This window comes from Sturnira hondurensis, unplaced genomic scaffold (genome assembly GCF_014824575.4).
Source record: "Sturnira hondurensis isolate 20B ecotype Veracruz unplaced genomic scaffold, ASM1482457v3 Scaffold0021795, whole genome shotgun sequence".
Lineage (NCBI taxonomy): Eukaryota > Metazoa > Chordata > Mammalia > Chiroptera > Phyllostomidae > Sturnira > Sturnira hondurensis.
The window spans coordinates 9,794,778-9,821,355 of record NW_028094426.1 but is presented as its reverse complement, the minus strand read 5'-3'; the positions used below and the strand labels follow the sequence as shown (position 1 = coordinate 9,821,355).

The 26,578-nt window shown below is 44.7% G+C and overlaps 1 protein-coding gene across 3 annotated transcripts in view; it reads left to right on the top strand.

Moving 5' to 3' along the window:
• The window catches only part of PTPRO (protein tyrosine phosphatase receptor type O), a 199,737-nt gene that overhangs the window by 169,874 nt on the left and 3,285 nt on the right, over positions 1 to 26,578 (top strand). For 2 of the 3 annotated variants that reach the window (XM_037033894.1, XM_037033895.1), the window contains 8 exons: positions 697 to 732; positions 4,048 to 4,129; positions 12,576 to 12,666; positions 13,910 to 13,986; positions 14,576 to 14,710; positions 14,937 to 15,059; positions 20,950 to 21,104; positions 22,936 to 23,071. In XM_037033894.1, coding sequence (XP_036889789.1) covers positions 697 to 732; positions 4,048 to 4,129; positions 12,576 to 12,666; positions 13,910 to 13,986; positions 14,576 to 14,710; positions 14,937 to 15,059; positions 20,950 to 21,104; positions 22,936 to 23,071 — 835 coding nt within the window. The remainder of the gene's footprint in view (positions 1 to 696; positions 733 to 4,047; positions 4,130 to 12,575; positions 12,667 to 13,909; positions 13,987 to 14,575; positions 14,711 to 14,936; positions 15,060 to 20,949; positions 21,105 to 22,935; positions 23,072 to 26,578) is intronic. The other variant, XM_037033896.1, reaches the window with a different exon arrangement.

The window sequence follows — 26,578 nt, the reverse complement described above, 5'->3', positions numbered from 1 at the left end:
CTTACTTGTTGGTTAAAAACTGTTACTCTAAATACACCTTTAGAAATATAATTAGCTGATGCATATCTTAGCATCACATGGAGTTGAGCTAGAACAGGTGACTTAAGGACAATTAAGAATGAATTAAGACAAGAAAGTAATAAGCTCAACTTCTCAGTAGCTTAAACGCTGGTTTAAAACTGAATATGAAGGTGCCCTTGTAGAATTATATGAGACACAGGCCAACACTGAGAGCACAGAGTCACAGCGAAAATGTCCAGAGAAGCTTTTTCAGTCTTCAATCAGAGACCCGCATACACCCTCACCACATGACGTCTCTCTTCTATTCCCTGAGTCTACACTTCTTGCCTCAGAACTGGGAGCACTCAGGCAGTCAGTACTTGTATATATTTCCAAAATACTTCAGCAACCTAATCACCACTAGCAAAAAATTCTATATTTCCAGAATTCTGTTTTTTGCAAATATTAAACATCAATGTAGGTATATTCCTGCAATCTAATAGAGTTTCAAAAGTGAATCTGAATTTATTATTATTTTCTCATTTAAAGAAAAGTAATTAAACAAACCTGAGATATGTTTAATGAAAATTAAATAATATTGAGGTCCCTGATGTAATTATTTAAAACATTTCAAGTTTAACCATCATGTCAATTTTTTGTCCAGATAAATTTGTCTTGTTTTTTTTTAATTTTCAGGAGTAAAAATGGTTTAAAGAAGAGAAAACTGACTAAGTAAGTGTTTTTATTATGGAGATATAATTGATAATTAACATCATGCAAGTTTAAGGTGCACAATACATTGACCTGGTACGTTTATATTCTGCGTCATGGTTCCCACCACTGCGTTAGCTAACGCCTCCCTTGTGACACGTGATCGTCACTGTCCACTTGTGGTGAGCACATTTAAGGACCAGTCTCTCAGCCGTTTGGAAGTATATAATACAGTAAGATTTTCTTACTACTTGATTTTAAAATATTTAATTTTAAATTGGTCTTCATAATGGTAACTTTACAAATTGAAAAGATTGCTTGTTCAAATAGAAGAGATGCTTAAGAAAGAGGCCAGGAGCACTGGAGATCTTCCTCCCAGGCATATGTCCTCACTCTGGCTCAGATAAACTCTTATAAAATTGTACTTGAAAAAGAAAGGAAGAAGCAAATGCATATTCACATAGCCGAGCTATTGTGTGTTTGTGTGTTTACACATATGGATGGACGTGATTGCTAAGAAAGTATGTCACAGAAACCATGTCAGGGCTAAAAAACATATCAACATATGAAATCGGAGAGAGAATGGGTTAGGAATTATAAAAGTCTTTCAGAAGAAAGCCTGTTACTCTAAATCTATACAAAAATGTAATTTGTGGCCACATCAAAATTGTTCAAAAAACTTTTGCCATTTTGTATTTTGAAGTTCTGTGCTTATTGCAGGGAAGGGCTTTTCCTATTTTTGAAGCTGTAGTAAATGCTTTGAGAGATGCTGCCTCAGGAAATCTTCATAATAAATAGAAAAAGGAAATTGCTCTTGCTGGCCTGAGGTTTCCCTTAACTACTGAACTGTTAATTCTTGAGAATTAAGATTCTGATGGATGAAAATTAAGCATCAGTTGATTTCAAAAACCTAATTAGATGATCACCTCCAGGCCTTTAGTTAACTGTGCATATTAAGAGGAGAAAGTCCCTACCAATAGTGTTCATCCCTGACACTTGCCTAGGATAGAATGTGAGGGAATTAACATGAGGCACAGGGGGTCCCAGCCAGATTAAGGGCACCCATGCCAATGGGATAAATTCAGGGACTGTGTAATACAAAAGAAAAGTCAATGCAAAAATATTTCTGTTTAGCCTTGAATGACATAATATGGTGGCACATATAAGTAAGAGAATTATTTTTTTCCTAAATCTATTTCACATCAGTATGCCTTCCATTGGCATATGTAAGTGATGCAAGGGAGACAAGACCAGCCTAAAGAGAGAAGAGGTACCGGCACCTGGAAGGAATGATTTGACTGGAAGGAAAACACTCTGTTGCCCAAATTACTGGTTGAGTCAAGTGGGGTAGGGAGGCATAGACTAGATTAATTAGAGGACAAGGTCTCGGGACTGAAAGTTGAGACTCTGTCGGGACTTTTTCTCCCAAGACACAGGCAGAGAGGGGAAAGGGAAGCAGGATGTGGACAGAAGTTTGAGTTGAGTTTAGGAGTGGCGGAAACTGCCCACAAACCAAAACATTGCATCAAACCAGCTTCCTCATTCCCTCTTCTCATTTTGCCTCTAATCCCATCTCCTTCTCTAAAAGTCATGTGTTGAGGGGTTTTCTTCCCCCTCCCTCGCCTTTCTAGTCATTTTGTTTTTACCTTTGCTCTTTTGTTCCAAATGCCCCCGACCACCATGTGCCCCCCTTCCCATGTCCACTCATCTCTGTTCTACCACTTCTTTCCTTCACTTTGTCTTTCCCCCTTCCCTCTAAATCTTTGTCCTGCTGAGCTCTGTCCCCTCCAGGCACTTGTTTTCTCCTCCTTACTATCCTCTTCCTCTCCCCGATGTGCCTATTTCTATTTCCCTGAGGTTATTCCTCTGTATCTCTTTTCCCTTTTTTTCCTGCCTTTGGTTTTTCTAACCCATAAACATTTTCTCTGGCTTGCTGTCTCTATGGGTCCTCCCATGTTTAGCCATTTTGGGGAAGGAGGGAAAGTTTGAAGGGAAAAAGCTTTTAATCAGGCACCATCGTCCCTGGCTAGCACCCAGGGTGTGACGGTGTGGCAGCCATGCGACCATGGACTGCTCACCTGATTTCCATAGCCTTGACTCTCACTTCTGGAGCATGGGGCAGTGTTGGCCATGTCGACCTCAACCACCAATAGAGCAAGGTAACATATGGAAATATTTCAGATCTATAGTGTTATATATATGTAAGTCATTGATGTTACTAAGAAAAAGCATGAAAGTTTAAATGTATTATCTGAAAGGTGTAATGCCCTTTAACATCTACTAAAATCTTAAAATAAATGAACTATTAGATTAGCTGCTCAACAACTTTAAACAAGTAACTACTAGGTACTGTGTATTTGCTATGAGGACAGAAGGCCACATGTAGATGACATGAGTTGAGCAACGTGGAACAAAACTGAAGGGAGGGTCAGCTGTGTGGACCCGGACGAATGGAAAAGCTTGGGTTAGGTGACAGAGCGCAGCATTCCGCAGAAGTTTAGGGAGCAGGTTGGTGCTGGTAGATTCGAGAAACGGTAAGCAGCTACAGAAAACTACAGGAAATAAAACATAATCCTTATTTAAAACAAACAAGAAAGGAGGTAAGAACGTTTTCTACAGAGGCAGAAACATATGCTCAGGTGTCTTACTTGATTGTGTCTCTGAACCTGCACCTCTCTGTGTCGGCGGGCGGGCGTGCAAGCCTCCAGGCAGGGCTCTCTCGGAGGGAGGCTTGGGGAGCAGTCTGCGGGTACGATGTGCTCCACCCATAGTCGTGCCTGGTTCTGGGGAGACAGTGTAACTAGCAGCACAATTCCTTGTTTGTAAAGCTTGTTTGCACTTGAAAGTTCTATCATATACTGTGTGTAACCTTGTGAGTTGGTATGATAGTAGTACTTTGTAGATGAGAAGGCTGAATCTTGGAAGAGTTAGGTACATTCTACGAGGTCACACAGGAAATAAAGTAAAACCATAACTCACACAGCTCTTCAGAGTCTAATCCTTTGTTCTCATCCATAAACTCTTCCCAGAGCTTTCTAGAAACAGCACACTCGCATGTGTGGGTGTGCATGTGTATGACGTCTTACTGCTAGAATAAGAGCCAATTGAAGCTCTAGAGGGTTTTCCTGTCTCAAGGAAGTTTAATATAGTGCTTCCCTTTTTTAATCACCATATATTAGGCCTGGTAATTTTAACAAAAAAAAAAGTGAGCGCTAAACTTTGAGAAGCAAAACTTCTATTTTATCCAAGTAAGTTGTTCATATTTGAGAAGTACACTATTAACCAAAGCCTATCAATAAGATTTGTAAAACATATGTTTTTCTGTGTTTGACAAAGCCCGGTTCAACTGGATGACTTCGATGCCTACCTCAGGGACATGGCCAAAGACTCTGACTACAAATTTTCTCTTCAGTTTGAGGTGAGTGATTAAGCAGGTCCTGCCCTCTGTGGCAGACGAGACAGGACATGAGAAGGGGCGAGTCTGTGATGAGGTCGTTTCCCAGCTCCCTGGGCAGCACGTGGGACAAGGCTACATGCTGAGCAGAGCGGCGGTTGGGCTCAAGGGTGTCTGACCTGCTGGTTTAGAGATAGGATGCTCACCCCTAATTACGGAACTAGGTCTGGGCTTGGGGGGCAGAAATAAAGGAAAAAAGATGCAGGTGCCGGGGTAAATAGACACGGTTAGGGGAGAAGCCACCATTGAAAATCAAGGTGACTCAGACTGCAGGGGAAAGCAAGCTGGGATCAGGCTGGGATCTGAAACCGAATTTCACCTTCAGGGGATTTCTCGTGTTTCTCATGCCACGTCGGCCACAGCACACGGTGGGTGAAATGGACCCATTTGTCCTCTGGGCATATAAGAGCCTATAGTGGGGTTCTTAGGCCTATAGGATTCCTGGTGTTCCAATTAATATTTCTCTGTGATTTTTCTTGAGGAAATTAGGGGGAAGAGAGTTACACGTAGTTTGTGTCAAAGAAAAAAATGGCAAACACCTTTTTCTGAAGCGCACACATTGTGCGTGGGTCCCACACCATGTGTCAGAGTGGACGGGCATGTGGAAGCCTGGGTCTCAGCCGGATGGGAACTATTACAGGTCCTTAAGTTTTCTTCCCACGTTGCACAGCATGTAAGACAGTCTGGATGGCGAACATCCTTCAGGTCACTACAGGGTGGTCCGTGACTCAGGGAAAACAGAAAGGAGAAGGTGCAGGGACTTTTCCAAATACTGCAGATTTTTTTAAAGCATCAGAGGTGCTTTTTCCTGTGACATACCAGGTTGTAGAAGGTAGCTTTCTCCTCATTATACATATTTACTCCTTCATTCCACCCATCAGCCAAGGACAGCTTTGGTTTGCAAATAGCAGCAGGAGTCCTGGTGTGAAGATTCTAACAGGGAAATTAAGGACGAAAAGAGCCGTATGTGTCATCAGAGGCAAAGCCCCTCACGGCTGCCTGCATTGTGAGCGATCCCACACAGAGCCTGGCTCAGGTAGCCGCTGCACGCAGGTGCCCGAGAAGCTGCAGGTGCTGCACCAAACGCTGCATCTCCGAGAGCAGCCATTTGATGTGAATTGGAGATCTACACTGAGGATGGCATTTCACAAAAGTGTGCCAATGAGAGAGGAGATTTTTATAAGTACACATAAGCCAAAGCTCAGGAAAAGTGAATATCCAGATAATTCTGATAATGGTGATGAAAATTATGATATAGGCACACTTTTGACCTCATTGAAGCCACGGCCCCTTCATTTCTGCAAGAATATATGATTTTGGTTACACGGCTAAATCGCTGCCTTTGCTGGGAGGTGTAACTATTACTGTGTGTCTGAATCGCCTCACTATAACATAATTCAAAGTCATGTTTTGGTAAAAAGAAAAGATTGTTTGAGTTGCCAGTGACAGCAACAAAATTCAAACTAGTTTAGACCACAGAGGAAGGAGGTTTGTTCAAAAGATACTGCTGTGTCCAACATTCAAAGGGAAGGGTGAGCAGCTAAACCAGGAGGAGGGCGGGGAAGCAGCCCTGTCACGCACGAGAAGGACAGGGAGGAGGCGCCACACCCCTGAAGAGCCCTTCTCTTTTTATGGCTCATTTCTGCTTCTCTGTCTTCGCTTCACTTCACTGCAGACCAGCATCTGCCTCAGTGGAGAACGTGACCACCAACAGCTCCTGGGTCAGAGCCTATGGTTTCCACGGTTTCCAAAGGGAACTACTGACTCTCCTTCTTGTTCGTAGTTTGAAAAATAACAGGGGAGGATTCCAATTGGCTGGTCTGGGCCATAATGTCCACTGAAACCACAGGTGCTGGGGGGAGGAGCCCGGGGGGGAGGGGCAGAACCATAGCTCTTACTGGAAGCATGAAGCTAAATCAAAGGAGAGCATTATTTTCAAAGTGAAGGTCCAGGATAGCCAAACCACACGGGATTAGAGTCTTAGATGCACATGCTGCAAAAACATGAACAAGTTGAATGGCAAATTGTGTGTGCTAAATGCTCAATTTATAATATGTTGAGAGCTTTTATACATTTAATGTTAAAATAAGCACGTCTCGGCTTATTTTATAGGACTTATAAAAGAGGTAGGAATGTACTAAGCTGGGAATTTGAACGCCTGGGTCCTCACTACCATATCACCACTAATTAATATTGAAAAAAGTCAAATTTTTCATCACCTCAGTTTCGTCATCTATAAAATGGTAGTTCGCACTGAGTCAGTGGTTCTCAATGGGGTCAATATCGGGCAGTTACCTAGGTGGGTTTGGGGATGCATTGGAGTGGTTTTTGGTTGTTGTGATGGCTCGGGCATAAGCTGCTAGTGGTATTTAGTGGGGAGAAGGACAGGGATGTTAAATGTTCTTCAGTAAGTGGGACAGTCCCCCGTAACAAAGAGTTGTCCTGAGGCAGTATGCTCCACTGAGGACACTGGGCTAAATGAAGGACAAGGACACTTCCCAGCTTTATAACTCATGTGTGTTAGTCAAGATTCTCCAGAGAAACGGAACCAATAAGACATAGATAGGTAGGTGGATGACAGATAGATAGACAGACAGATAGATGATATAATAGGATTTAGAGAAAGCAAGATGGAGAGATTTATTTTAAGGAATTGGCTGTTGGAACTGGCAGGTCTGAAATTCCCAGGACAGACTGGGGACCCAGGGAAGAGGTGACCTTGCCACTTAAGTCTGCAACCTGGAAGCAGAATTCCTTCCTCCTCAGGGGACTTCAGTCTTTCCTCTTGAGACCTTCAGTTGACTGGCTGAGGCCCACCCCCATTTTGGAAGGTAATTTGTTTTTTCAGAGTCTACTGATTAAAATATTAATCATGTCTAAAAAATTTACTTACAACAACTAGACTTGATGTCTGAACAGGCCACTCGGCACCGCAGCCAAGCTGACCCATAAAGCGAACCACCACACCATAATTTGAAGAGAGTGTTTAGTATTTTTATTTATTATGAAGCTTTTAAAATATATCTTTGTTCTTAGAACACTATTGGTCATGCATATAACTTATTTGGTGCCAAGTCCTGATATATTGCATCCTTGCTATGGGGAGAAAATGCAAATCACTCTCCAGAAGTCTGCTCTATTTAAATCACGGGCTCAGATGATTTGCTTTGGACCAACTTGTGCTCAAGCAGTGACCCACTGATCTGACTCACTTGCCTTCTCATTTGAAAGCCTTCCAGACATTTCCAGTTCCCAGCCCTCCCCTCCGCTCAGGTTCACGGTCAGAGGGTCCTCATCAATTGTGAAAGAGGCACCGTGCTCCCCTACCTGACTTCAGGGCGCTTGTCAGAACTTCCACACTGCAGCCCTCAAACTTTCCTGAAATTGATAATTGAGGCTCAAGAAGGAAGGAAAAGGTTTCCTTCTGTAATGAAAACCCAAGAGGGTGTTAAATGGCTCAGTCAGCAGGTCTAGCTAAGTCCAGTAGCTGAATGGATATCTATTCTGTTTATATTAATGATGGACAGTTGTATTCATTTTGACTCTGACACCGAAAGCTCACACTCATACTGAGAAGTTTCATCATTTATAAGCACAATGCAAATTGAGACTAATGTCTGGATTTACATATATTACCAGTACATTTATAAGTTGTTCGTGAAGCTATACCAGTAGCTAATTTGCATTCACTGAATAAATTTCCCTTTCACCCTGTGTCTGACTTTGAATCACTAAAAAGACTGATTATTCCTCTAACAAAAATATACGTCTTTTCCTGAGGAGGCTGGAGGCCCAGGGATCAGACTCAGTTTTGCACTTCTTCTGTCTCCTTTGGAAGAGGTTCTGAAGAGCCAGACTTAGAGCTTGAAGTTTGCGAGCTCATGAGACATACAATGTATCACTCGTTCTGCCACTGTTTTCTGTGCTCTGTGTGGGATCGAGATGCCCGTGAAAGCCTCACCTTCTTTGTTCAGAAATGTGTCTGCAAAGATGAAAACAAAACTACGTTACCTTCCACACAGTCTATGAGAGATGACCTCTGATTTCTGAGAGTAGCTGCCATTTGCACTGTTTTTACTTGTGTTTCAGTCCAGTTCACTAGGGACCCGCCTGCCCTCCTGTTGAAAAAAGTCACCTTGAACCCTCTCTGGCAGTATTCACGCTGGAGGTCTAACTCAGGTTGATCTGAGACCTGAGTTTTCTTTCCTCTCATTTCTAATTCCCTAGGTTTGATCTCTGTTTCCAAATACCTGTACCAGTGATTTGTCTATTGATCGAAGGGCTGTCCCTAAATCCCATCCTAGAGCCCAGGGCTCTGGGAGCTACTGCTAGACGCTCCCGAGGTTGCCTTTCTTCTTAGCCATGTCCCATCACCTGCCCAGGATCCCAATCACTACCGCATCCCATTTTCCCTTTATAGTACCTTACTCAGAAAGAGGGTCATTTGCCTATGTCATTAGTTAAGATGAGGACGTACTAAGCGAGGGTGGGTGTCCTTATGAAAAGGCAGCCATGTGAAGATACAGACAAATGGGGAGACTGCCATGTGATGACAAAGCAGAGATTGGAGAGGTGCAGCGGCAAATGAAGGAACACCAAAGGTTGCCAGCAAACCAGCAGAGGCTAGGAAGAGGCAAGGAAAAATGCCCCTGCAGGTTACAAAGGGCAACTGTCCCTGCTGACCCCTTAGTGTTGGACTTCCAGCCTCAAGAACTGTGAGGCAATAAATGTGTGTTGTTTTAGGCCACCCAGGTTATGCTACTTTGTTATGGAAAAACTAATACAGAACCTCACTAAACATCTTGTTCTAAATCCTTTCTCCTCCTTTGTATTTACCTGAAGCATAACTGAACTTTGCCCGATTCCCTTGCGCATCAGAGAGCTCTTCCTTCCCCTCCCCGTCACAAGCACAGAAAGGAGGTCATGTGAGCACACAGGGAGATGGTGGCCATTTTTACTTGGCTTTAAAAGTCCAGTAAAACCTCAGAATGAAACCGAACTTGCCAGCACCTTGTTCTTGGACTCCCCAACCTCCAGAACTTCGAGATATAAATTTCTGTTGCTGAAGCCACCTCGGCTGCAGTATTTGGTTATGGCAGCCCCAGCAGACTAATACAGGGCATATATTCCTGCTTTGCTTTCCAAGACCTGCATGCTTCAAACGTAGCCACACAAGGTAGTTTTCCACTGGGCCTTGGTGACTGTGTTAGTTTCCCAGGGAAACTGCCATAACAAATTACCACAATGTTGTGTCTTTAAACAACAGAAATTTATTTTGTCACAGTTCTAGAGGCCAGAATTCCAAAATCAAAGTGTTAGCAGGGTCATGCCCCTTCTGAAGGCCGTCAGGAAGAATCTCCCAGCTCTGGCGGCTCCGGGCCCTCCATGGCCTGCAGGTGCCTAACTCACATTGGTGCCTCCACCACTGTGGGTTTCCCCCTCCTCCCTTTTAGAAGAACACTTGCCATTAGCTTTAGGACCCACCTGGAGAACTATGATTCTGAACTTCATTACATCTGTAAAAACCCCTTTTCCAAATAAGGCCACATTCAGATGTTCTGGAGGATGTGATATATCTTTGGGGAGACCACCATTCATATGAATGACTCCATGGCCTAGAAAAAAACCCACAGTGACAAATTATATTGGAGACAAAACCGGCAAGAGAAAATTCAATCATGATTTATGCTGGTTTCAGGCCACGCCCTCATACTCGGACTTGCTGAAGATTTAAGCCTCTGGAGATTCCATATGATTAGAAGGAAAGGAGCTGCAAAGCTCCTGAACCGGAAACTTTGTGTTCAATTTTCCACTTAGTGACAGGCCAGATTATAAAAGATTGCAAAGCACTAGGGTGTACGTGCGGTTCCTGCTTTGCTGCAATTCAGCTCTGGCAATTTACATGTGCAGCGTTCAGCCAATTAAACCTCTCTCGTCAACCCAGGGCATTTACAGCAGGGGGGCAGCGCAATTAAAGTTCTATCAGCTAGTCAGCTTCCATATGTGCTCCGGCTCTCTGCCGCAATCTGTTTCCACCCTTTCTTTCCTATCTGAGGCCCTTTCCTGGGGCTTATCAGTCTGCCTTCAAAGCAGGGGACTTGGGGCGAGAGTTGTCAGTCTGTTAGTACAAATGGCAAAGGAGAGAGAATTATGGAGAGCCAAGCCAAGCAAAACAGACACATTTCACAACCATTATCCCTAGCGCTGCATTAATATGTGTTGAGTTTCATCATTTTGTTTGGTAGTCACTATGCACCAGTGAGGTATGGAGAAATGATCAGCCTTACCTTACAAGTAATTAAACTGATGTTGAAGAGAGTTGAACTACATCTCGAAGGCCGTACAGTTTGTAAGCAGTATTCCAAAATAAGCCAGATGTTTTGACAAGCTATCAATAAGGCACTCTCTAAAGGAGGGAGATTTCCAAAATGCTTTAAACCATAGAAACATCATTTAAATAAACTTGGAGCTGCCAAAAGGAAATAACCTAACACTGATGTAGCTGAAGTTGCTAAAACTATTTCGTTTCTTACAAGAACAATATAGTCAGCCATTGCAAGCCCTTTAAAATGGAAAACCAGTAAGAAAGTAACAGTCATGAGCTTGTGTTTAAAGGCATTTGGCAAAGAAGGGTTTTGCTTAAGATGGAAAAACTTCTAATTTTAGTGAATTGGGGATCAAAGTTAACATAGTTTTCTTTTACAATGGCTTTAATTTAAGCCAAAAATCTTAAGATTTCGTGAGCTAGAAACTCAAAGTGATACCGAGCAAAGGCGCAGAGAAATCTGGACAATTCCCATCGGTTCATCCCTGCTGACTGCAGGCTTATCCCCCCATGCCATTAAACACTCGCACTAAGCTATCCAGGGGCTTTTGAGGTGGAAACCGCAAAGGTTTCAAGAACCAGTTCTCTGAAGCACATGCGTTTCAATGAGCACTGGAATCCAGACACAAAGGGCATGAAAGAGCAATCACAGTGCAATCTCTCAAAACGTGGTCAAATGTCTCCGACTTGCTGTGAAAAGTCTTTCAAAGACACGAAAACGCATTCCCCTGAGTTTTGCAATATAGTTGGTATCGATGCATTGGAGTCTAGTTGGTCGGAACTGTGAAGAATAAAACTCGTTTGCAACATTAACCTCCCATCCAAGTAAATACAATGTACAAGTGGCTGTTCCACTGCCCCCACAGTCTTACAGGAAGGTGCAGTGCTACTTACTGTATGGGAATAATCCCACTTTTAGCTGCTTAGTCACGTTTCCCTCTGATGCGTTCAGCAGTGTAACTAGATCTGCGGCGTTGGCTGCGCCCTGTGCAAGTGCAGGGAGCCGCCTTCACCGAGACCGCAGCATGAGTGACACCCCACGGAAATCCAGGCAGCCTGGCCACACACCCTGGTTTCCTCAGAGACACACGACAAAGCAGCTTAGAAATCCCCTTTTCCGGTAGCATAACCTTTTGAGGAGTGATGGTTATCAGTTTATAGAAAAAAAATGCTCTTTTAATGCACCTTCTGATAATAGGATTTATAGAAGTACTGGTACACACAAGCCTTTATCTGGATGTTCTTATTTTCACTGAAGGTTTTGCTTACCCGCTATGATTCATCCTTATTTTTGAGGTTTCTTTACTATGTATTTAGTAACTGTCTATCCTACATCTTGTTACATGGAGAACACTCCTACGTTGCTTCTCACTCTCTCTTTTACTGTTTTCTCTGTGGCTCATTGCCTGAGAGAGGCATACCAACATTTCCTCATAGAATAGGAAACATTTATGCTATTGCATAAATTTCAGTTACTCTGTACCTTCAAAAATCTAAAATGGATTTTTTTCAAGTTTGTTTTCAAATTGTTCACACCCTGAGTGTTGTGCCTATAATCCTCATCTTCTCCAAATGATCACTAGACTATCCATGGTACTTATGTATTGTATTAGTCAGCTATTACTGCAATAATGCTGTGTAAGAAACACCAAAATCTTAGTGGCCTACAACAACATTTCTTTTTCTCATTGGGGCCTGTGGGGCAGCAGGGACCGTTCTGCTTCAGGCCATAGGTCAGGGTCAGGGCTGTTTCACGTGTCTCCTCTCAGGGACTAGCAGCTCTCCTGCTCATGTTCTTTTCACGGCAGACGGCAGAAGCACAAGAGGGCAAACCAGACCAAACAAGCACATTTAAAGCTTCTTTTTGGATATGAGTTCTACACAAGTTCATTGGTTAAAGCAAGTAGACAAGTGGGGTGGAGAAGTACACTCTGTCCCCAAAAGGAGCTACCACAACATCCTATGACGAAGGGGATGTGATGATTCTGTTATAGGCTGGGGGTGAGTGAAGGATGGTTCAGGGTGAACAATAATCCAATGCACACTATGTATGGAAATTTCAAATGTTTTCTCTGTCACTTACAGGAGTTGAAATTGATTGGGCTGGATATTCCGCACTTTGCTGCAGACCTTCCACTGAACCGATGTAAAAATCGTTACACAAACATCCTACCATGTAAGACTGTCAACTGTGCCGATCCTCCCCATGTCTTTCAAAGGTTGAAGGTTGATTACTGCAAATTAATCAGTTTCGCCAGTCTCTGGCCAGACCCAGGTGTGGTCTGGATCCTCGAGGCCATCTCTGACCGAATTCATGCTCCGATGTCCTAAGATCCTATTATATGTAGGAAGATATAACCATTATGCTTTTAAGGGACTTGCATCTTAACAGGAAAAATTGACCATTTAACCCTTTGGTAATCAAAATGTCTTAACCAAACTAGGAATAACATACACTTTCAGTCAGTTCATTGGCCATGGAAGGAGGCAAATAGAAATGGAACTCAATGGTCTAAAATGCCCCCTCCTTCTAACTTCCGGCAAGTTCTGTTGTTGCTTAGCATTTTTAAATAAAAGCAACATTTAAAGAAAAGTAATATAAAGTACTAGTAAGACAATGAAAATATATCCCTACATAGATTTAACTTTCTGCTCTACTCTCAGGGGAGCTGAGAAAGAAGGGAAAAGTGGAAAGAGGGAGGGTGAAAAAGCTCTAGAAAGAGAATCTTTTCCTTAATAAGGTTTTTGGATAATAGTAGGTAGTATTATCATTGTAACATCTTATACCTGTACATGTTTCAGAATTCACTTTGCTCATGTGAAGTCCATTCACAAAAGACCCATGCAACTTAATCTTCTCTTCTAGGTTTCCCAAAGATAGTGAATTCTCAGATGTCCCCACGTGAAGTGGAAGTCACGTAATTAGGTTATTGCCTCCCATACAATCTACCAAAATTTTAGTTTCTCTAACTATTCTGCACAATCTCCCCCAAAATATGGACCTAATTCTTCTGAGGACAGGAGAACCGGTGGGAGAAAATAATGATTGAGAGATATTTATATATTTGTTTCCACAGGAAACTAAGATAGAGACATGGCTAAAATATCAAGCTAAGAGAAACTTTATCTATTCTATCACTATTTTGACTTGATATTGGGAAGAGAGGATCTAGACCAGCGGTTTCCAACCTTTTTTGGCACCAGGGACTGGTTTCATGGAAGACAATTTTTCCACAGATGGGTGGATGATTTCGGGATGGTTCAAGTGCATGACATTCCAGCTCACCTCCTGCTGTGCCGCATGGTCCTAACAGGCCTGACCGGTACCAGTGTTTGGCCCAGAGGTTGGGAACCTCTGATCGAAACAATTCTTCCTTCCACTGTGATTTTTCATTTTTCTTTCTTCTTATTCTTCATAGATGACTTTAGCCGAGTAAGATTAATCTCCATGAATGAAGAGGAAGGAGCAGACTACATCAATGCCAACTACATTCCTGTAAGTAAAAATAATAATAATAATAATAATAAAATTTGAAAAATCAGGTATTCGAATTTCAGCCCAGGTAGAGGAGAACCACAAGGGATACAGAAGTATGCCAAACAGTTAAGAAGAAAGCCATTATCCTTCTAAAGAACATCCCCGATTATTCCCTTTCAGAATAAACCACAGGGAAAACAGAAGCTCAGAGAGTAGTTCGTGTTTCCTGGTGAAATACCAGTGAACAGGAAAGTAGGTCGTTAAGTTAAAGACCATGGTTCCTGGGTTTAAATATTTTTAGCAGCCAAACTCAGAGGGCTCCCCCTGAACCCCTGTGTTTCCAACACGTCCATAAAGATAGCAGTTGTTATCATAAAAAAGGGTGGGTGTGATTTCACAGGCCTCCCAAGGATCACGCTTCATCACACGGACCTGTACAGCCAGCTACTCTGGCAGCCTTTTCCACGAAAACAGAACAGGTCACAGGGGTGTGTGGTCCCTTGTCAGGTTTATCCCAGGACCTCTGCAGTGTTTTCTCAGTTGCACAGAACAACATTTGATGTAAGCGGCCGTTCCCTGGGTGACAGCGGTGTCACTTACCTTTCAGGGATACAACTCATCTCAGGAGTATATTGCCACACAAGGGCCACTGCCTGAAACCAGAAACGACTTTTGGAAGATGGTGCTCCAACAGAAGTCCCAGATTATTGTCATGCTCACTCAGTGCAACGAGAAAAGGAGGGTAAGTGCCTCAGGGGGCTGTCCCCACTTAGCCAGGGACCCGCACCGGCCACCGCCCTGCATTGAGGGCTTACCCTGCACCGGAAACTGTTCTCACTTCATATTTCCCCTCACAGTAACATTTACGGTGCTACGGACACATGTACTTTCATTTTCTCTAAGTGCACACAGACTTCATCTCTTCCCCAGTGCATGTGTTTGCAAACGTTGTACTGTTCCCACCTCAGGTGAAGTGTGACCATTACTGGCCATTCTCGGAAGAACCCATAGCCTATGGAGACATCACGGTGGAGATGATCTCGGAGGAAGAGCAGGATGACTGGGCCTGTAGACACTTCCGGATCAGCTATGTAAGTCACAAAGCTCAAATTCAGGTGTTGTCCCCATGCTGAGGGAACCACCCCCCCCAGGTGGGAGGAGACCAACCCACCATTGTACAAGGTCATGAACTCTTCAGGCTTTGCAACCTGCTTGTTTCCAGAGAAAAAGTCTACCTTTAACACACTTGGTTCCCCCTTTGTCAAGAATGATGTGGAGGAATTGGCTGGCCATGGGGGCCTGAGGAGACAGGAGGAGAGGGGGCCCTGTTCTGACTCAGGTTATCCCAGTGACAGAGAGACAGGGAGTCATTGTTGACTCAGTTGGGCCTGACTGAGGAGGGTCATGTTCTTCTTACTTTCACTAACGTATCTGAGTGTGATTAGGATGTGCAAGGTTCACACTAAAATGTCTTTGATCCTCACCCCAGGATATGTTTATAGATTTTACAGAGAGGAAGGGAGAAAGGGAGGGAGGGAAGGAGGGAGGGAGGGTGAAAGAGAGAGAGAGAGAACAATCGGCTATCTCTGATTGTACAGCCCCACCCGGGGATCAAACCTACAACATGGGTGTGTGCTCTGACCAAGAATCGAACCTACAACCTTATGATTTAACAGACAACCTTCCAACCAACTGATCAACCTGACCANAACAGAACAGGTCACAGGGGTGTGTGGTCCCTTGTCAGGTTTATCCCAGGACCTCTGCAGTGTTTTCTCATTTGCACAGAACAACATTTGATGTAAGCGGCCGTTCCCTGGGTGACAGCGGTGTCACTTACCTTTCAGGGATACAACTCATCTCAGGAGTATATTGCCACACAAGGGCCACTGCCTGAAACCAGAAACGACTTTTGGAAGATGGTGCTCCAACAGAAGTCCCAGATTATTGTCATGCTCACTCAGTGCAACGAGAAAAGGAGGGTAAGTGCCTCAGGGGGCTGTCCCCACTTAGCCAGGGACCCGCACCGGCCACCGCCATGCATTGAGGGCTTACCCTGCACCAGAAACTGTTCTCACTTCATATTTCCCCTCACAGTAACATTTACGGTGCTACGGACACACGTACTTTCATTTTCTCTAAGTGCACAGAGACTTCATCTCTTCCCCAGTGCATGTGTTTGCAAACGTTGTACTGTTCCCACCTCAGGTGAAGTGTGACCATTACTGGCCATTCTCGGAAGAACCCATAGCCTATGGAGACATCACGGTGGAGATGACCTCGGAGGAAGAGCAGGATGACTGGGCCTGTAGACACTTCCGGATCAGCTATGTAAGTCACAAAGCTCAAATTCAGGTGTTGTCCCCATGCTGAGGGAACACCCCTCCGCCCCCCGAGGTGGGAGAAGACCAACCCACCATTGTACAAGGTCATGAACTCTTCAGGCTTTGCAACCTGCTTGTTTCCAGAGAAAAAGTCCACTTTTAACGCACTTGGTTCCCCCTTTATCAAGAATGATGTGGAGGAATTGGCTGGCCATGGGGGCCTGAGGAGACAGGAGGAGAGGGGGCCCTGTTCTGACTCAGGTTATCCCAGTGACAGAAGCCACGGGGAGTCATTGTTGACTCAGTCAGGCCTGACTGAGGAGGGCCATGTTCTCCTTACTTACACTAATGTATCTGAGTGTGATTAGGATGTGCAAGGCTCACACAAAAATGTCTTTGATCCTCACGCCAGGATATGTTTATAGATTTTACGGAGAGAAAGGGAGAAAGGGAGGGAGGGAGGGAAGGAGGGAGGGGGGAGAAAGAGAGAGAGAGAGAACAATCGGCTATCTCTGATTGTACAGCCCCACCTGGGGATCAAACCTACAACATGGGTATGTGCCCTGACCAAGAATCGAACCTACAACCTTATGATTTAACAGACAACGTTCCAACCAACTGATCAACCTGGCCAAGGCGAGGCAAACTTAACTTTTAAATTAAATGCTCAAACAAAACCCAATAGTTTAGATTTTGTTTTGTTTGACGTTTTTTCTTATTTTGTTCTGGGTTTTGTTTATTATCATTTCAAAGGTTCTTCGAGGCACTACCAATCATAGTTTCATATCTCTTTTGAAATGCTAATGATTTCTGATTGGTAGGTTGTCAGAGAGTCTGTTTCTCCCGTCAGGCCCGCCACCTCTCTGAGGACAAGCTTGGTGCACAAGCAGAACGTTCGTGTGCCAGGCCAGGCACTGAGCTGCCCACCCACAGCTGCCCTGCTGTGGCCATCACGTAGAGAAGCCCAGGAAATAGGAGGGCACTTCTGCTGGTTTCCTCCACTTGAACGTACTCATGACTGAGAACAAAGTATAATAGGAAAGTCCTCTTTAAACAGTTGCTGCTTAGAAACAGCCCTCCTAACAGCCTGGGACCAAATTGACTGCTGTCTATTTTGTAAAGCCCGTGAGCTAAGAATAAGTTTTATATTTTTAAGTGTTTGAAAAAAATCAAAAGAAGAATGGTATTTCACATGAAATACACTATGGAAATTGTATATTCAAATGTCAGTGCCCACAGATAACATTTTATTGCAACACTGATACACGTGTGTTTACATGTTATCTGCGGCAGCCTTCACGCCATGCCAAGCTGCAGTAGTTGCAACCGAGACCACAGGACCTGCAAACCCTAATGTGCTTATTATCTGCCCTGCACAGAAATGTTTGCTTAAGCTTCATATAGACAATGGAACCAAAGATCGTCCATTATCAGTACAACCAGATTGTCCATTATTAGCACAACATAAGCATTCACTATTTACCCATTTATTGATACTTACAAGCAACAAATCACTTCCTAACCACAGGCAGTTAACTTGGTTTTGGCCACATTGAGAATTCAGGCAACCCCAATGTGACACTGGAGGCCGGTGCGTCATGCTGCTCCACCTCTTTGAAATGCTCATCTTCTTCTCTTCCCTAAGCACATTCCTATTCAGTTTCAACTCCATTATCATCTCCTTTGTTAACCTTCCCCGAGTCTCAGAAGACCTTTGGCCCCTTCCTCTTCTGTTCTAGTCTCATGGGTATTCTTCCATCACAGCACACCATAGATTATTACAATTCACTGGCTTCATGTCTGCCTCCCTTGGTGAGTTTTTGATACAAGTACCCTGTGTTAATAATCCTTGAAACCCAACCCTCAGCCACTTAAAAAGTACTCGTGGAGTGAATAAAGCAGTGAATAATTTCAAAAATAATAAAGTGCTTGGAAAGCATCAATAGATTTCCATCAAAAATATTTGGCAATCTGAAAGCAATTTGAACTCTTGGTGATTTCGGTAGGAAAGTCACTGGAAACAGACAAATAGAGAACAAATCTTTCCCCAGGTTTGCGTCTTGGAGAAAACATTTCAGAGCACAAAATAGGGTACATCCCATTGATGGCGCAGAATCACATAGATGATGGCATGGTGATTTATGTCATTTATGTGGTTCTTGTCCTTGGTCTTAAATGATGACCTTTCAAGGACAAGCATGTGAGGGGCTCGAAACACAGGAATAAAAGGTTAAATCATTGTATTGAATCTGATAAGGTGTTTATACAGTAGCTATAAGCATTAGGTGCCAGAGTGCCCCCTTTTGGCCATAAACGGACATAATCTAAATTTTAAGCTCTCTAGATGAAGGTTAAATTGCCAAAGAACCTTGTGCTGTGCTATCAAATATGAGTTTTTATTTGTCCCATTTTTTTGTTTATACCTTTCTTTATTCCCTCCATGTTGATATCTGGAAACTTCAACTATAACAAGGTAAAATTACATAACTGAAGAAATCAGGGTAAGAGAAACTTTGTAAAGTCTAAATGGGCTGTAACCAGAAGGAGGAACATGACCATGACAAAATTTGTCACTTTGTATGAACTGAGCGAGAACTGGAGCTCCCCGCCCCAAAAAAAACCCACAATAAGTCCTTTGTCCCTTTGAGGTGCATGTGCTTTGATATTCAGCTGACAGGGATCACCCTGATTCAAAGACCTCTGTCTTGCAGCTACAGAGACTGATTTAAGTATTTCCTATTTTTGAAGCATCTTGAATACTTTAGCTGGATACATTTTCAGGTGAACTGTAATATTTATATATATTTATCCTACACTGTTCCAATCTTTGTACTAAGTCTGCCATTAGCATTTGGAAAGAATGAGCACTTCTGTGAGCTGTTTGGGTGCAAAGCTATCCAGTGATTGAGTGCCCTTAACTCCTCATACTGTTTGCTGAGTAACTGGGTCCTTCTGCACCATTTATTATGCTTGGGTCCTCTTCTTGCCATAGTCATTGCAGACAGCAGTCATGGTAGCCAACACCGACAGAGACTTGGGTGTCTAAGAAAGAGCCCCCGGCAAGGGAGGCGCTGAGAACAGCTGGGGATGGATGGCCTTGGATGCTGCGGGGACCGTGGGTCTAGCTGAAGTGCTAACATTTATATTTATATGAATCCTATTATGTATTTGTTAAGATAAGTTATATATACATTTAATTATACATACATAAATTTTACTACACCCAAGACGACTGACTGTTTAGAATTCATGTCTCTTTTATACCTGAACCTAAACTTTAACTCCAACGTCATAGTCAAGCCATACTCTTCTAAATTATTATATACGATTTCATCCATAGAATGGATTCTAGGCCTTTACCAAGTCTGATGGAGGGGAGATGAATTAGACCTTTGTGAGGCCTGGGTTTGGAATAGTGATAACAAGTGCAGAATAAATCTTTATGCCTATGAATTAGCAGGGACTATAAAGAGTAAACCGTGAGAGATGCACATCCTAACTGATAGTAATTCAGCACTGAGGGAACAATACGAGCTGGCAAAAGTAGGTTAACAGTTGTTTGGGTGGGAAAAGACCTGCAGGTTGTGATGCTCACAATAGCTTTATTAACTCAAAAGAATACCACAGTGGCATGGTAAACCTACATTTGCCCACCCCTGCATAGTTGCTGGATGGGTTTGTACGAATAGGATGAACACACAAAACATACCCACCTGCCAGGATTCCCGGGACCAACCATACACCTGCCCGGAGCTGGGTCAAGTGAGTGGCAGTAACGAGGCAGCAGAGATGACAATAATAACAGCCAACAGGTACCGTCCTTCACAAACGTGAGCACACTCCACCTCCACCACAACCCGTCACAGGTTACGCTACCCTACAATGTCTGGAAAGACCCTTATTAGATATGAGAAAATTGGTGTTGAGTTTGCCTTCGGTCAAGGCACCTAGTATCAGAGCCCAAGACAGGGACTGTTAAGGGGGTGATTTTTTTCTTTCTTGAAAGTCTAATCTTGGGGAAATTCTGTGAAGGAACAAGGAAAGCAGGAAGGACAAGACAAGGAGGAAGCCAAGTCTAATGTCACTTGGGCCCCAAGGAGAGTGCTGGGGCACAAATGGCACCGTTGTAGTTAGTTGTCCCACCCTGCCATAACGGGGCCCATTTCTTATACCCCATTATCAGTCACCGGTTACTGCGGAGTGCCCTGAGCAGGAGAACACAGGCTCTTAGGCATTTTCAAGGCGGCTCCCCTCAGTGGGGACGACTGTCAGAATGGTGCAGCTCTGGGCTGCTGACAGCAGCTGGGCAGGGGGGCCCACAGGGCACCAACACCACTTTCCACCAAGTTAATTCATTGGGCAAAGCTGATGCAATTACTAAATAGCAAAAGCTTCGGTGCAAACCCTAATCTGCTTAAGTCATGGATTAGCCTATTCATCCTCCTATTCGGAGCTTTATATGGTTAGTTGTGTTTTTTTTCAGGTCCTGCTTTGTGCTGGACACAATGCTCAGAGCCGGAAAGGGACGTGTACAGGCCAGGGGTGGAAGGCGGCTTTACCTTCTTGTGCCATGAGCGTGTGGGCTGCGGTGGAGGCCCAGGTCCGTTCTGACACTGGACTGAGAGATTAATGCTCACTTTGTCTTTCTCCCCTAAAGGCTGACGAGATGCAGGATGTGATGCACTTGAACTACACCGCGTGGCCCGATCACGGAGTGCCCACGGCAAATGCAGCAGAAAGCATCCTGCAGTTTGTCCACGTGGTCCGGCAGCAGGCGGCGAGGAGCAAGGGCCCCATGGTGGTGCACTGCAGGTAACGTCGTCAGATGCGGCGGATGCACTTCTAACGTCCTCACGTCCGGTCAGCACGACCGGTTCTGTTTGACAAAGAAAAGAGCCCGTCAGCCCATAAATTCCTGATCAGGTTGAATGAACAATAAGAAGATTTGTGATTTTTTAAAAAACATTGTGTTTAACTGAAGTCTTACTAGATATATTCTCTACTGATAGTATGGCCACCTTATATCCTATAGCCTCTAAGATACATTTATTATTCCCCTTTCAAGATGAAGAAAAAAAAACCCTGAGGAGTAGAAGGGTTGAAAGGTTCATACAGGTTCGTGCATGGACTCTAACATGGACAAGTTAGGGTTCAAATCCAGGCACACTGGTCTCCACAGCCAGGCCTTTAAGCATTGTGTGATATTACCCTATCCTACCAAGGACACTGAGTGGTTTATAAAACGTTCAAATACAAGGCCAAATTAAAAATAGCTAACCACAGCCCAAAATGATATAAACAGACAGATAAGCCAGGTGAGGGAAAGGAGAAACGAGACTCTTCAGCTCATGGAGACACACATAGTTACAATGATTGCTTTTCAATATCTCCTTTAAATTGCCAGATAGTTAAAATGAAAGGGAGTATTATGACCCATTGCATTATCAAAGAATCGAGGACCATGCTAATTCCTTATGGGAAGAGTTATTGTCAAATTTAAGTTTCTTTCCTACCAAGTGAACAAGCTCCACCAAAAGCCATTGGTGTGGCATATTGTTGTAAAATTTTTATGCAATCTCTGAGGAGCAGGGGATAAAATATGATCCCATTGTGTATCAGAAATAGAAGTATGATAAAGATGTTAGAGGAAGTGGTGGCCACTGTATCAGCCTAAGCAAGTAGAGCTACAGTCCTGGATCCAGCTAGCACCTTGGCCTCTGTGGACTAGAATTATTTGGGGGGGGGGGTGGTATATGAGAGAGAGAGAGAAAGTATGTGTCTCCCTGGAAAAAAGAAAAAATGCTGCCTAAGCTATCAAGTTCCTGATCAGGGAGGGTATCTCTGTTGGTCCACCTTCAGCATTCACAGATGAAAAACTGTGCTTCACCCAATGGATTTACCTAGTCTCACAGTGGTTCCTCCCAAGAGCCAAAAGTCAAGTCGCTCAGCCATGTGGTCCAGCTCATGCTTCCTTTCAGTGCAGGCAGCGGTACAGTTCTGGGTGTGACTGTACAGGTGTCCACCCAGGGGAGGAGACCGCTCGACCTGAGAAGACAACTTCCAGGAGGGAAGGGTAGTCCAATACAAACAGCAAACAGGGGCTCTGAACAGGGGCTTTTACTGTTGGATTTCTCCTCCAGCGAATTCTGCATAGAAATTAATTTTGACTTCCTCTTCTCTCACATTCCATCATAATTCCAACTACTTAGCCTGAAGAAGAGCTGACTTCCACACATGAACCAGAAATGGCAATCGGTCGACGCAGATCACTTCACTTCCCTGTACTCTCTCTGAGCGCTAGGGCACGGGGGCTGTCATTGATGGGGTCCACATGTTAAGTTTGATTTTGAGACAGTCACCTAAAACATCACTGGGAGACTGAAGCAGCTCTACAACTCACCAGGAGGGAAGATGTGCTATAAGGAAGGTGTGGAACGGTGAACTCAAGCTAGGGTTGAAGCCACACAGGTTGGTGTGGCCCCAGGGCAGGAGCTAAGGTGGGGGCATCTCACCTGGACTTCTGAGCTGCCTGGGAGGGCTTAGCTCTGAGGGTCCTTCATGTGGGGCAGAGAGGTGTGGCCGACCTCTGTTTCCAGCAGTGGGGAAGCACCGTGTGATTAACGTGCTGTCTGAACTCTTGCAGCGCTGGCGTGGGCCGGACGGGAACATTCATCGCCTTGGACAGGCTCTTGCAGCACATTCGGGAGCATGAGTTTGTGGACATCCTAGGGCTGGTGTCGGAAATGAGGTCGTACCGGATGTCCATGGTGCAGACAGAGGTAGGGATGTAATCGATATGCGTCTTTACATTTGCCCTTGACCGAAAACTTCCCATTATTCCATCTCCTATTTCAAAACAATCATCTCAATTTTTTTTCTTCTTCTGCATCTGCTATCCCCAGTTTCTTATTGCTCACATTCTTCAAAGTATCACACTGGCTTCTAAAAATCCTTACAGTGCTTGAACTTTTCTTGCTGCCATAAGCCCTCAGTAACTCAGAGCGCATGGCTATATCTGTAATACAACAGAACCTCTTTGAACCGACCGAGAGCCTCAGGACAGCCAGTTTGGGAAAATGCCACCCCATGGAGACTGTGGAACTGATGTGATTTAATTTATTTTAGAAATGTTAGATTTGATTCAAAAGTTTGTCATTGGTTTGTCCACCATGTGACTCTGTCCCAGTTCACTTCAGATTGTGATCCTGGGTAGGATTTATGTTTTGTGTGCCCATCGTGATTTTAAGGACTTCCAGCCCCCAACCTACTAGCACTTCCCATTCCCTCGAAATGAGTCCATTTAGCATTGTAACAACGAGGCAGCATCCCTGGAAACATCCCTCCCTCCTCCCCCTCTTCACCCAAGCCGCCTCCTCCCTTGAAGCTTGGAAAGTGCTCAGGCAGGAGTGGCAGCCTGGGTGCCCGTAGATAGCATGCACGACCTCAGAGCCACGGTGGGTGTGCACGCTGTGGGCCTCAGCACCCACGCACAATAATGTAATCCCAGTCGCCCACCCATGCCCGCAGCTCCTCAGCATCAGGTGCACGGTAGTCCCTGTCTCGAAGGCTCTCTCGTGAGAGCAGCAGAGTAGAACACACCCTGGCCAGAAGCCTCTTCCTAAAGTTCCAATTCAGCCCTGCCCTGGTCTTCCCCGTGCTTTTCACGGGAAGCAGCACTAGATGTCAGTGTAGCTCAGAAACCTGCGTCAATGGCTGCGGTCTCCAGGTCTCCCTGGTTTCTCCTTTCAATTTTCCTCTCCAGCCTCCCCTACACTCCCATCCGAGCAAGGCTTGGATGGGAACCCTTTCAGTGCGTTTACTTCTGAGCCAAAGCAGGAACACACCACTTCAGAAAAGCAACCCCATTCACATCCAGTGTCTCAACGCACCATTAGGAAGCAAGACATGTGTTTGTGTCCTCAGTTCCTTAGCCACTAGGTCCCCAGTCTTGTAATTTACTGCCGTGTGGACACGAACCTCACTTCCTTTAACAGGCCCAGGTTTCCCCGAGAGGCCCACTATCTGATGATTAGACGGTGCTTTATGAGCCGGTCCGTCTTTTTGGCTTTCACATCCATAAACTGATATCCTACTACGTGATTAAAATTTCCTATTATGTATATTAATCCCCATGCTTCAAAGGACTGCTCCTTATTTTAAGTATTTTGGATTTGACACATGGTCTGTCACACTGACTTAATTGATACCTTTTATAACTTTATAGACTTTGATTATAGCCTGTTTGCTTTTGACTTTCCAAGTATGGAGTCTTAATCCGTTTTTAAACAGTACCTTCCCGAGGCAGCCCTCTCCCCCATTCTGCTCAGCCCCGGGTCTAGCCTCCCGTGCAGCGATCGCACAAAACTGGCCCAGCCTCCATGAGCCTTTCTGCAAAGCCGAGAAAACGGCGTTTCCCTCCCAACTTTCTTGCCCCGGACCTTGGTGGTGTGGCTCCTTCGGGTGTTTGGCAGCATTTCAGGTTGACATCGCTAGGGAAACGGCCTTGGTTAAGTATGATATCCCTCCCCTGGACACTCGTGGGAAAGTTCAAAGTCAGCAAGAGAGCCAAGGTCCCCGCGGGTTACTTATTTTTCTCTGTGTCACTCTTGACTTCCCTCGGGACTTGGCAGTGGCTCTTCTCTAGTTCGAGCTATTTATTTATGTCCGGTGCATCTCCCCCACGCACCGTTGTTCTTCCTCCTTGTCCCGCTCTTCGTGATTCGACCTGTGCTTTGGATGTTAGGATTTTCCTACTCACAGCCCAGGCCTGCTGCCTTCTACTTCACTGATGTTCACAAGTAAAGAGCAGAGTAGATCGTTATTTTCTTTGGCTTTCTCACCCCAGTGTACCCCTTTGACACTAACGATTCTCCAGAGGCCAGAATGATCCTCCAGCTGATTTCTGACTCTGTGTACGTAAAATGTATCGACCGCCTGTGTATTGTGTACTGGGTCTCTTCCTATCAGGGCTTCTAATTTTCCTGTCTTCTCTTGACTTCCCGTCACCTGGATTCCACCCCTCAACTCCCTTCTAAAACCGCAGAAATGGTTGAGCACTTTCAGTCCTCTGGCAAAAGCAGAAGGCACAGAGCACCACTCAGAGGGAGATGCCTCCCGTAAAAAATAAAGAGAAACAGTGGAAGTAACTGGTTACATTGGTTATGTCCTCAGAGGCCCGTGTTGGTCATCGCAGCCTATGGCATGGGCTGTGTTCAATGTGCCCTCTTCCCCTTTCTCTCCTCACTAGCCCCTCCCACCCCTCCAGCTCCGCCCACCCTGTTACCCGGGCTGCTACTCCACCCTCCCCACAAGAGCAGCCAAGGCGAAGGAAAGTGGGGTGGTCTGGCCAGGCCCCACGAGAAGGCCTGGGTCCCGGTCTGGCCGCTGTGCAGCTCACCTTGCCTCTCCAAGCCCCGTTGTTCACCTGTAAACGGTGAACGACAGGGTTCACGAATTGCTGCGAAGTGCACATCACGTGAAATGACAACATCTAGTTAAGTGCTTTGGAACTAAAGTGCTACGTGTGGCTGGCGCCCGCCTCTCTGCAGGCTCTCTGCTATTTTTATCAAATGTTCCGTTTGATTTTCTCTAATAGGCTTTCCCCAGAGGTCTGTTAGGGCTTTGCTTTGAGTAGCCCAGGCTCCTGATGGGCAGCTTAGGTTTCTCAGGAACTCTTGGGGTCCCGTCCATAAATAGTCTTTATTTACTTATTCTGTAATCTGGCTACAATTTTTTTGAGTCAAGGTTGACCACAGACTAGTTCTGGGTTGAGAAGCCTGGTGGTCTTGGGCCTCATCTATGCCCAGGACCGACACAACATGGAAACAGAGGCGTGACGGACGGTAGGAGAGAGGGTGGCTTGGTTACTGATGTGCTACTATCACAATATTAGGGCATAAGTTTTCTCTGGATCTTGTTGGAAAGTACAGGTGAGGCTGAGGAAGCAGCCCCACCTCAATCTTTGAAGCAGTGAAGTTCAAAAGTTAACCTTCTCCTTTGTATAAAGTTGTCATACAAAAATGCTCCTTAAGACCCTGTGGGCATGGTGACTGCTTCCTGTTGCAGGGTCACTTCTGACAGCATTACTTACAGAGAAAGTCTGGGGAGTGAAGAAAAAGGAGAAGGCCACCACTCTCAATATTTCAGCACACTGCACCCAGCCGTCCTTCAGATATGACTTTCACAAGCTCATGCTCACACACTATGTGTCCATATGCTAATTTTAAATTCTAATGTTTCACTTAACGCTCTGCTATGGGAATTGCCACAAATTGCCCAAAATGATA